The sequence below is a fragment of the Eptesicus fuscus genome, chromosome 3 (genome assembly GCF_027574615.1).
Source record: "Eptesicus fuscus isolate TK198812 chromosome 3, DD_ASM_mEF_20220401, whole genome shotgun sequence".
Taxonomy (NCBI): Eukaryota; Metazoa; Chordata; class Mammalia; order Chiroptera; family Vespertilionidae; genus Eptesicus; species Eptesicus fuscus.
Window position 1 is genome coordinate 107,257,591 of NC_072475.1, and position 12,504 is coordinate 107,270,094.

The 12,504-nt window shown below is 47.1% G+C and overlaps 1 protein-coding gene across 1 annotated transcript in view; it reads right to left on the reverse strand.

Moving 5' to 3' along the window:
* GYG1 (glycogenin 1) overlaps positions 1-1,957 on the reverse strand; it is a 48,803-nt gene extending 46,846 nt beyond the window's left edge. Inside the window, exon 1 of the mRNA XM_054714113.1 lies at positions 1,839-1,957. Within this exon, the coding sequence (XP_054570088.1) occupies positions 1,839-1,845 (7 nt within the window). The 5' untranslated portion in view covers positions 1,846-1,957. The remainder of the gene's footprint in view (positions 1-1,838) is intronic.
* Positions 1,958-12,504: the final 10,547 nt, after the last annotated feature.

Sequence of the window (12,504 nt, forward strand, 5' to 3'; positions counted from 1 at the left end):
TAGCTTAACACTCAGAGGCAATTAACAGATGGCGATGAAGCTACCAGAAGTGTGATTTCTGTTTCTCCTGGAAGGTACCATAGCCAGTATTTTCAGCCAAGGATAAATCCAACTAACAACTCCAATTGAGAGCTGAGAGCATCTGAGAGCAGAGGCCACACTCTTCGTTCTGGCGCTCACATTTCTGCCAGGCCCTGGGCTTTTTACCGTTTTCTCAACCTGGAGCAAAGGCCTCCCACCACCCCTCCAGGGTCACTCTGAGTGTCTGCTCAAATGTCAGCTCTTCAGAGAGGCTTTGCCTCCTAAATGCTTCTATCTAAACAGTGGCCAATGGCTGTTAAACTGACTTAAGAATCACCTCACAAGCTCATGAAGGTGCTTTGTTTTCCTTGGAGAAGCAAGCAGTACCCCCTACCCTGCACTCTGCTCCCCCAACATATTCATTCTCATTCTCTCTCTCTCTCTCTCTCTCTCTCTCTCTCTCTCACACACACACACACACACACACACACACAAACTGTCTCCAATAATCACCTAATTGCGGGGACCAAAGGCAAACAGACGGATTATTCTTCCTGCTCAACAAACCCCACCCTGCCAAGGCCACCAGCATGCCTTAGGATTCCCCCAGTCCTTCCCTGCAGTGATTCTGGGACACACTGTTTCTGAGGGGATTTTAACTGCAGTAAGTTGGTGGGCACCCAAGTGTACAGGATACTTAGGATCAAGCCCTGGTAGGGGTCATTTGGGGTCACTGTTGCCCAGACAGGGAGCTGGGACATTTTGTCACAAAGCCACTCTCTGTCTTAGGTTTCCTCATTCTCCCTTTGCCCATTTTCCAATGTGGAGGCAGAAGGCAGTGGAAATTCCACGGAGGGGTGAGAGGAAAGTGCATCCCCGGGCTCTGACCTGAGGGCCATCTTCACGCACGGTGCCGGGCTCTCTTCCGGGCAAGCCCACTGCTCCGCTCTAGGAAGACGGGTGTTCCCCATCCCTGGAGGTGCCGGCGTCCCAGCCGGTGACACCTGTCCCTTGTCATGCCCGTCACCCTCTACCTGTTCGTCCAACCATCCCTCACAGTAAGGAACGTTCCAGCCTGCCCCAGGGGGACTTAATGTGGGCACAAGGAGGGATGTTTCCGCTCGAGAGCGTGCAGATCCCAGGGGATCCGGAAGGAAAGTTTAATTCAGGGAGGAGGGATCCAAAGGCTTCGGGAAACACGGTGCGGGTGGGTTCCAGGACGCAGCTCGGGGCAGGACCAACGCCCGGGAACGTGGGCTCCAACAGCAGCCCTCGCAAACATTACCGGGGACGGTCAAGGCCGGGGAGGTGGTGGGGGGCCCCCTCCCACGGACGCGCCGCACCTGCAGTCTTCCCGCAGTAACATCCCCGCCATCAGCCTCGACACGGGAGGACCCCGGGGCCCGGCGGCCGGACAGCCGGCAACAAGTGGGCCGGCGCCCTCCCGCCGCTCGGCTCCGGCCTCCCGAAACCGGCCCCGAGGGCCTAAAAATAGGCTCGGCGTGCCCGCCAGCCGGGGCGGGAGGCCGGGAGCCGGGCCTGGCCGCCGGCGTCCCGGCCTCGCGGACGCCCCTCCGGAGGCTCCAGCCCGCGGCGGCGGGCAGGACGGAGGAGACGGGGCCCCGCGGGACCAGACTCTGCCGGGGGCCCCACCTCCGCGCCCCCGGATGGCGGGGCGGCCGCCGGGGCTGGAAGCGCCAGGCCAGGCGGCCGCCTGTGGCAACTTTGCGGCGGTCCTCCGGCCGGGAACTCCCGGGCCAGGGCTGCGGGGCGGCGGCGGGGCGGGGCCGGCGGGGCGTGGGCGGCGCGGGGCGTACCTGCCATGGTGCTGCCTGGGGCGGGGGCACCGCGGCCGCAGGTGGGTGGCGGGGGAGCCGGGCCGGCGGAGCGGCTGCAGGGAGGCGCGGCGGCTGGCGTCCGCCCGGGCGCTCTTATCGCGGCGGTCACGTGGCTGCGCACGCCCCGCCCACAGGCCGCGCCCGCTCTGCGGCCCGGGGGTGGGGCGCCCTGCGGGGCGGGGCCGGTCCGCGCTCCTCCGCCTCCGGGCTGGGCTCGGGGCCGGCCGCCCTGGTGCTGGCCCCGCGGGGCGCCCGCCTGGGGCCGCGCGCCTCCGGACGCCTCCGTGCCCCCGGCAGTCGGGGTTTGGGATGGAGACTTTCGGGCGGAGGGTGGCATGAGCGGGACAAACTCTCCAAGAAGTCAAGGGTGAGGAAACCGTATAAAATAAAGGAGCAAATAACAAGGTCACTGTAGTTATAGTAATTCATCTGAACTACACATACATTTTAATTCCACTGTCCAAATCAGCCCGGAAGCATTTCCTACTGTTCTCACGAGGGCTTGGTGGCTTTGACAGAAAAATGCAATGAATTTTAAGAATATTATTTAGATTCTTGGCGCTCTCTACGTCAATGAGATATTCAAGTGTTTCATTCAATCCTCATAGAAACTCACTGAAGTGAGGGTTATGTCCTTATTTTCACAGATGAGGAAACTGAGGCACAGAAAAATTAAATTACTCATCTATGGTCATCTCAGGTAAGTGGAAAAGGTAGAATTTGAACTGTGGCAGTTTGGTTTACAGAATTGCCCCTCCCACTGGCAAGGCTGTGACATCTCTGGTACACTGGTACCCTAAAAAGGTTAGTAAAATGATAGCAACTGTGGTTGGGTAATGTGCTTGTTCTGGTTAATCTGTTTCACAAATCATGGAAGGCTGAATCAGTCTTTCTTTAGGAAGTTGAGAAATAGCTCTCTAATGTGGTCACATCCTCTTCTCCTCATCCCTTCCACACAGTCCAAATACACCAGGAAAGCAGAAAGTAGTACAATTCTCTGCAAACAATAGTTGCTTAGTAAATGTTGAATGGAACCAAACAGGAAGTTAACAACATCAGTTAAGAATATGAAATAGATGCCGGAACCAAGATGGCGGCATAGTTAAACAACTAATCTGCTGCCTCACACAACAATTTCAAAAACACAACTAAAAGACAAAAACGTCTACCACCCAGAACCACGGGAAAGCTGGCTGAGTGGAAGATTTACAGCTGAGAACAGAAAGGAGCACAATCGCTGAAAAGCTGAGGTACGGAGGCACGCGAATCGGGCCGGCAGCGGCGGGCGGCTGGGTGCGCGGCTTTTCTTCAACCCGCAGGGAGACAAGCTCCCGATCACTCTGAAATCCAGTTTCTGGGGACACTCGGGGACCCAGACGCCTACGGGGAGAAGCTGGACTCTCGGCCATCGGGTCGGAAAGTGAGAGTGACTTTTTTGCAGAGGTGCGCCCAGCAATCAGTGTTTACTGCGCTGGAGCGCGGGGCGCAGGGACTTGGAAACGTGGAAAGGCAGAGACGGCTGACGGCAGCCATTGCCGTTGGCCACGCCCCAGCCTAGTGACGCCCTGAGACCCCGCCCAGCCCTGAGGCCCCGCCCTGAGGCCCCGCCCCGCACATTCTACAAACCCGCCCCGGCTCCACACAGCGGCTTTTACATATAAATGGCCTGTTCTGTGGCAGCTTAACCAACTACAGCTCCAGACTGCTCCAAAACCGCCCAAGCAAAGGAGGAGAAAACTAGCCCTTGCTGTAGCTCCTGCTGGGGGACACACAGTACACAAGGGTACACCAAGAGTGTCCACCTCAAGTAACTGGGAGGCTGACCCGTTGAACCAATAGGACACCTAGTACACAAAACTACCCTACCAACCCAGGGAAGCAGAGAATATGAGAAGGCAAGGAAACAGATCACAAACCAAAGAAATGGAGGAGAATAAGTGACTGGACATAGAGTTCAAAACCACGGTTATAAGGTTTTTCAAGAATTTCATGGAAAAGGCCGATAAATTCAATGAGACCCTTGAGGATATGAAAAAGGACCAACTAGAAATTAAACATACACTGACTGAGATAAAAAATATTATACAGAGACCCAAAAGCAGACTAGAGGATTGCAAGAATCAACTCAAAGATTTGGAATACAAAGAGGCCAAGGACACTCCTCCAGAGAAGCATGAAGTGAAGAGAATTCAGAAAGTTGAAGATAGTGTAAGAAGTCTCTGGGACAACTTCAAGCGAACCAACATCAGAATTATGGGGGTACCAGAAGAAGAGAGAGAGCAAGATGCTGAAAACCTATTTGAAGAAATAATGAACGAAAACTTTCCCCACCTGATGAAAGAAATAGACTTACGAGTCCAGGAAGCGCACAGAACCCCAAACAAAAGGGATCCAAAGAGGACCACACCAAGACACATCATAATTAAAATGCCAAGAGCAAAAGACAAAGAGAGAATCTTACGAGCAGCAAGAGAAAAACAGTTAGTTACCTACAAGGGAGCTCCCATACGATTATCAGCTAATTTCTCAACAGAAACCATGCAGGCCAGACGGGAGTGGCAAGAAATATTCAAAGTGATGAATAGCAGGAACCTACAACCAAGACTACTCTACCCAGCAAAGTTATCATTCAGAATTGAAGGGCAGATAAAGAGCTTCACAGATAAGAAAAAGCTAAAGGAGTTCATCACCACCAAACCAGCATTATATGAAATGCTGAAAGGTATTCTTTAAAAAGAGGAAAAAGAAGAAGAAAGATAAAAATTATGAACAACAAATACATATATATCAACAAGTGAATCTAAAAGTCAAGTGAATTAAAAATCTGAGGAACAGAATAAACTGGTGAACTTAATAGAATCAGGCATAGAATGGGAGTGGATTGATAATTCTCAGGGGGAAAGGGGTGTCTGTGTGGGGAGTATGGGAAGAGACTGGACAAAAATCATACACCTATGGATAAGGACAGCGGGGGGGGGAGGTAAGGGAAGAGGGGGGGTAGGAACTGGGTGGTGGGGAGATATGTGGGGAAAAAGGAGAAACAATTGTAATCTGAACAATAAAGATTCATTAAATTAAAAAAAAAAAAAAAAGAATATGAAATAGATGCCCTGGCCGGTTTGGTTCAGTGGATAGAGCCTCGGCCTGCGGACTGAAGGGTCCTGGATTCGATTCCAGTCAGGGGCACATGCCCAAGCTGTAGGCTCAATCTCTCCTCCTTTCCTTCCTCTCTGAAATCAATAAAGAACATGAAATAAATGTTTAAGAATAAGTGATTTATTTGCAAAGGTGGTAATTGCTATTCTCAAACCAATTATATCACTTTTTCCTACATCAGAATTGCTTGGGGCAATTTATAAAATGCAAATAGTTTGGTCCTCAGCTCAGACCTCCTGAATCAGAATCTTAAGGGTGGAAACCAAGAACTATTTAGCATTTTAAATATCACTCTCCAGGAGACTTTCTTGGTCCTTCCCTCCCTTTCCTCCCAAACTCACCATAGCATGGAGACCACTGATTTACTTGGGAAGACCTCCTGGTTACTTGGATTATAAACCACCTTTGCAGGAAGTGGGAATGTGGGGGCAAAGCTGCAATGGATGGGTTTCCACTTATCCAACGCTGTAGGCTTAGGAGAGTTGGAGCTCTTGAAGGAATATAAGGGCTATACTTGAATGGTACCTACCTGCAGAGAAGGAAGGTGTCTCTGGGTCTGGTCTGAACTGCTCCTTTCCATACAGATAGGCGGACCTGGAAGAGTAAGGTTTCCATCTTTCACCCAGGAACCCTACTGCCATCAGTGACCCTTAACCACCTGCTGCTTGAAGCCTCAGGGTCTAGGCTGGACTAATGCAGGGTGTGGTGCTGGAGCCAAAGGGCAAAGCTAAGAGGTAAGGACAGCTAGAGCAGCAGAAGCTTCCCTTAGGAACAAGTTCTCTGTTTTCCACCCCCAGGGTTTAAGTAAAAGTTGGCGACATAACCTTCTTTCTAATTTCACTCATATTTACAGAAACACTTTGAATCAATTAGGAACATTTTAAGGTTGCTACAGTCTACTCTTTGTGTCTTTTGTTTTTACTTTCAGGACAGTTGAGTATGCTTATAATACTTTTAGCTAAAAAGGCTGACTATGAAATAGGTTGAACTATCACAAATAACATTTTGAAATGCCACCCCAAATTAAAGTGCAGTGATTCTGTAACATGCTTAATAATTGAACAGAAGATCTGCATTATTTTCCAAGGAATCATGTCAGAGAACATGAATTAATTGTAGGAACTGATTCGTGAATAGTGGTCTTATTAGAGCACATGAATCAGCAATGGTTACATATATGATGCTAACTTTTTATAATATCTTCATCTTCCCTTAACCCATAACCAGGCAAAAACATCTTATGGATGACTGGGAACCAAAGAAAGATGAGCCGAGACCGGTTTGGCTCGGTGGATAGAGCGTCGGCCTGCGGACTGAAAGGTCCCAGGTTCGATTCCGGTCAAGGGCATGTACCTTGGTTGCGGGCACATCCCCAGTAGGGGTTGTGCAAGAGGCAGCTGATCGATGTTTCTAACTCTCTATCCCTCTCTCTTCCTCTCTGTAAAAAATCAATAAAATATATTTATAAAAAAAAAAAAAGAAAGATGAAAACTCGAAGTTTAATGCTTCCTAACAGAAAATAACTTCAAATAATTTTAAAGCATATTGTTCAGAAGTCTTTACTAGGAGGAAATAGTTGTAACTATAGGCTGTGCAGTAGTATATTCTTTTAAAAAATCCTCACCCAAGGATATGCTTATTGATTTTTAGAGAGAAGGAAAGGAGGAGAGAGAGGGAGAAACATCTATGTGAGAGAGAACATGGATTGTTTGCCTCCCAACCCCAACTGGCAATCAAACTTTCAACCTTTTGGTATATGGAATAATGCTCCAGCCAACTGAGCCACCCCAGCCAGGGCAGGGCTGCAGTACTGTGTTCTTATTGGGATTCCTGCATTGTCGGCACGGGGGCTACTTTATAGCCAAACACTGTATTGTTTTCACTAGGACCTTTTTTTTTTTTTTTTTTTTTTTTTTTTTTTGCTAAAATCTATGTTCAACTTGTTTTTAAAATAAATTTTAACAATAACACCAGTAGAGCAGATTTATATCTATCAAGTAAAGGCAAAAAAGAATCAGTGTACTAATGAAAATATATTACAAAAGATTCATATTAAAACTAAAATGTTGCCAAGATCGGTTTGGCTCAGTGGATAGAGCGTCGGCCTGCGGACTGAAGGGCCCCAGGTTCGATTCCGGTCAAGGGCATGTACCTTGGTTGCGGGCACATCCCCGGTAGGGGGTGTGCAGGAGGCAGCTGGTCGATGTTTCTCTGTCATCGATGTTTCTAGCTTTCTATCCCTCTCCCTTCCTCTCTGTAAAAAATCAATAACATATATTAAAAAAAAAAACAAAAACAACAACAACAACAACAAAAAACTAAAATGTTTGGGTTTCAGAAATAGAAATGAGAATATTCTACTCTAAATTAGAAAAATTGTCTTAATTTCAGAGTTCCAAGTAGTAATTATTCATTATTTACCAGTTGCCAAAATCTGAATATTCTCCCATATTTCTCCTATTACCATTTTTTATTCATCATCTTCATTCCATAGTCCCTGTCCGAGTGAATCACACACCACCATTCAGTTGCTTTATTGACATACCTAGGAATCATCCTTACATGTTGTGTTAGTTGACATTTCCAATAATGACGCACTGCCCAGTTTTCTTGAGGTTGCTCTGCAGTGAGCTTCAGTTAGGTATGAGAACAAGGCCTCTCAATGTTTAATGTGCACACAAGTTGCCTGGGGTATCTTGTTAAAATGCAGATTTTTGGGGTGGATCTCTCAGGCTGTGGACCAACTTTGAATATTGAGATGTTCAAACATTCTGGATTTTAAGGCTTCTAAGATAGTGGATAGACATACCTGTTGTAGTGAGACAAATGTTTGAGACTGTAATTTTTAAATTTTCCCCCCATGAAATTTGAACTATCAGAATTTCTGAGCCCTGAAAGAAAGATTTACATTAAAAAACTATTCTACATGAGTACCCATAACTCAACCATTTAAACCTGTGCTAAAAGGGTATATTCAGCATGCTTGGTCCAAAATTAAATTTTAATTGGCTTTGGAATGCATTATGTAACTTTTTGGCAGCATAGTTACCTCCTAATTATGTTTTAAGATAATGCCGAAATCAGTTTGCATTCCCTTGAGCACACAAACTAAATGATGGTGGGAACAACTGACCTGGAAATATATTCCAGAGCAGAGGGCAATCTGCTGGCCTAAGACGCCAACAGTTCCCATGGATAGTTCATGAAACAGATAAATCACAATTGGCTAGACACAGGAACTAACTGGTAAACTAATGACTTAAACTTTTACCCTTAATCGAGAACACACAAAATCTGTACACATAATTGTCCCCAGCGATCACAACCCAGTCCAATTTTAATCAGAAGCTCTGTTTCAAGAAGTATTAACCTTGGAGGCCTAAATAGCTCATTCTTCAATTGAGAGCTCAAGTCACAAACTCCACAAATTGCAGAGGCCTTGTCACTAGTTATATTGCCTTAAAAATATTTATGGATATACTAGGGCCCCAGTGCACAAATTCAAGCACCTTGAAAGGAACTGTGGGCTGTGAGGCTGCGGTGGGCACAGGGGCGGGTCATGGCCCATCATTCGTGCCCCCGCCCGGCCCCTCCCCCTGCTTGGTCCCCTGTCTGCCAGCAGCCCTGCTCCCACCACCTCCATTCCCATGCGCTGACGGTACCGGCCCCACTCGCACCTGCTGATGGTACGGAGCAATTGGGAACAGCACCGTCAGTGGGTGCGAGACGCGGCTGCTGCCCTGATTGCCCCTCAGGAGCAGGGGTGGTGGAGAAGCCCTCAGGGGGCAATTGGTGCTGGCACCGGGTGCTGGCAGTGGGTACCAGCAGCGGCTCTGGCGCCAGCAGGGGTGCAAGCTCCGGGTGGGACTATGGCATGCAGGAGCAAAGAATTTTCAGTAACTACCAGAGGTTTGCCCCGATGACAGCAACTGGCACCCTGCCTTTGTCTGGCACCCCCGCTCACCTGCTCCACCATCCTGCCGTGGCTGTTGCCTGCCATGTTCCACGCTCTGCTGCCTGCTGCTGACACCCACCATGTTCCACTCATGTGTCCTGGTGGTCAGCACACATCATAGTGACCGGTTGTTCGGTTGTTCCGCCATTTGATCTATTTGCATATTAGCCTTTTATTATGTAGGATAATTTACATACCATAAAATTCATCAATTTAAAGTTTATAATTAAACTAGAGGCCTGGTGCACGAAATTCATGCATGGGGGGGGGGTTCCCTCAGCCCAGCCTGCACCCTCTCCAATCTAGGACCCCTCAGGGGATATCCGACTGCCAATTTAGGCCAGATCCCGGAGATCAGGCCTAAACTGGCAATCAGACATTCCTCTCACAATCCTGGACTGCTGGCTTCTAACTGCTTACCTGCCTGCTGGTCTGATCGCCCCTCACTGCCCCCCCCTGCTGGCCTGTTCGCCCCCAACTGCCCCCCTCCCCCTGGCTGGTTGCTCGTAACTGCCCTCTGCTGCCATCCAGTTTAGCCCTAACTGCCCCCTGCTGCTGGCCTGGTCACCCCTCACTGGACCCCCTGCTGGCCTGGTCGCCCCTCCCTGCCCCCCCTTCTGGCCTGGTCACCCCTAACTGCCCCCCCCCCCGATAGCCTGGTCACCCCTAACTGCCACCCCTGCCAGCCTGGTCTTCTCTCACTGCTCCCCGTGCCACCCTGATTGCCCCCACCTGCCCCTCCCCCTACTTGCCTGGTCACCCCTAACTGCCACCCCTGCCAGCCTGGTTGCCCCCAACTGCCTCCCCCATCAGCCTGGTGGCCCCCAACTGGCCCCCCCGCCGGCCTGGTCTCCCCCACTGCCCCCCGTGCCGGCCTGTTTGCACCACGCAGCCTTCTGTTTGGTTGTCCCTCACTGCCCGCCCTGCCGGCCTGGTCGCCCCCCACAGCCTGCTGTTCGGTCATTTGATTGTCCTTCACTAACCCCCCTGCTGGCCTGGTCGCCCCATGCAGCCTGCTGTTCAGTGGTTTGGTCATTCTTCCCTGCCCAACCCCTGCCACACACACACTGGCCTGGTTGCCCCACACAGCCTGCTGTTCAGTGGTTTGGTTGTCCCTCACTGCCCCCCCCCCCCCCCCCCCGCCAGCCTGGTCTCCCTACGTTCTGTCACCCGTCCGGTTGTTTTGGTCGTGATGACCGCTGGCTTTTTACATATTAGGATGGTCTTGAGACATTCACAGAGTTGTACAAGTATCATCACAATCTAAGTTTAACATTTTTATCAAAAGAAACCTATACCTAGTTGCAATCACTCATTCTCTTCTTTCCCTCAGCTCTCAGCCACTACTTTCTGTCTCTAGATATGTCTGCAGAGATTTGCCTATATATGGTCTTTTGTGATTGGCTTCTTTCAGTTAATATAATATTTTCATGCGCCTTCATGTTGTGGCATGTATTAGTATTTCATTCCTTTTTAATTGCCAAATAACATTTTATTATAGTAGGCAGATATGCCACATTTTGGTTATCCGTTTCATGGATAAACATGTTAATGGACTTTTGGGTAGTTTCTACTTGTTAGCTGCTATGAATAATATTGCAAAGAACATCTGTGTCCAAGTTTTACATGTATGTATACTGTTTTTCCTCCTGATATATACCAAGAGTGGAATTGCTAGATCAGATGGTTACTCTATATTTAACAATTCAAGAACTGTCAGACTGTTTTTCAAAGTGTGCATCATTTTGCTTTCCTACTAGTATGAGGGCTGCAATTTCCTTATTTCTTAGCAAATACTTGTAACTGTCTTTTTTATAATAGCCACCCTAAAGGGTTTGGAGAGATAGCATATTGTGGTTTTGATTTGCATCAACCTAATGACAAATGATGTTGAATATCTTTTCGTATGCTTATTTATTGGCCATTTAAATATCGTCTTTGGAGAAATGTCTATTCAAACCCTTTATTCATTTTTTAAAATTAGGTTAGTTTTTTATTATTAAGTTGTAAGAGTTCTTTATATATTCTGAATATAAGTCTCTTATCAGATATATATGACATACATATATGTGATTTGTAAATATATCTTCCCATTCTGTGGGTTGACTTTTCACTTTAAAAAAATGTTTTTATTGATTTCAGAGTGAGAAGGGAGAGGGAGAGATAGATAGATAGATCAATGGGAGAGAAACATTGATTGGCTGCCTCCTGCACAACCCAGGCATGTGCCCTGACCAGAAATCCAACTGTGAGGTCCTGGTTCCTGCGTCGACACTCAATCACTGAGCAACACTGGTCAGGCTTCACTTTTTTTATAGTATTTTTGTTTTCAGCACCAAAGTTTTAGATTTCTATATTGTGCAATTTATTTATTTTTTCTTTGTTTCTTGTGCTTTTGGTGTCATATCTAAGAAACCATTGCCCAACCAAGGTGTTTTCTTCTAAGATTTCTATCATTTTAGATTTAAATTTAAATCTATAATCCACCTTAAGTTGATTTTTGTGTATGGTGTGAGGTCAAGCTCCATTTCCTGCTTTTGCATGTGAATATTGAGTTGTCCCAGCACCATTTGTTGCCTTGTCTTGCACCATTGTTGAAAATTACTTGACTATAAAAGTAACAGTTTGAATAATTATACACACACTTTGAATAATTATAAAGGTAGTGTTTATTTACCAGTTAACTGCCACGATATTTTGAATTTAATTAAAACAGGTCCACTGCTTGTGTCTATAGATGCTTATGGCATACAGATGGTTAAAATACATTTCATTTTCAAAATTGAGCTATCAGTGGTTAAAGTGTGTATACATTTTTGGGACACCCTGTATATATCTATGGAATAGAATTGAGTCCAGAAATGGAACCTTCCCAATAATCTCATGAGGTAGATAATCTCTGCAATCCTGACTTCAAAGGTGAGGCACAAAGCTTGCCCAACATTATACAGCTTATAATATGTGGAGTTAGGTATTGAACCAGGTTGCTTGCCTCACTAGTCTATACTCTAACCACTGTTTGGTAATGTGTGTAGGTTGTGAAGTTATCAAAAGCTGCGAAAAGATATGTGTACAGTGAAAAGTAATTCTCCCTTACCACTTTTCCCCTCAGCTAACTCGTTCCCTTCCCTAGAGTGGCTTTATGTTCTTGAATTTGTCTTTGGCTCTAAGGTTGCCACAGAAAACTTAACTGCTGTGGCTTTTCCTGTGTGATGTTGAAGCTACTTGCTACAACACACAATTTCCTCTTTTGAAGAATCCATGAGAAATTTTTCATATTGGCCTTGGAATCAGAAAGGTTGCATCTCCATAATATTTAATTTTTCTGTGTCTGATAGATATTGTGAGTCTATAGCAATAAGTGTTTCCCTTTGGGAGGGGCACTTAGAACTTTAGGGAAAATTTGCAGCCCTAGTTATTTAAGTCTCCACGCTGTGCTTTAACTTTTCATCCCATTATTACCTTTGCCTGACTGAAGTTGTTTGAGATCCTTTGAAAGTGGGGAAGGAATGTGAATTAATTAGTAAATAATTA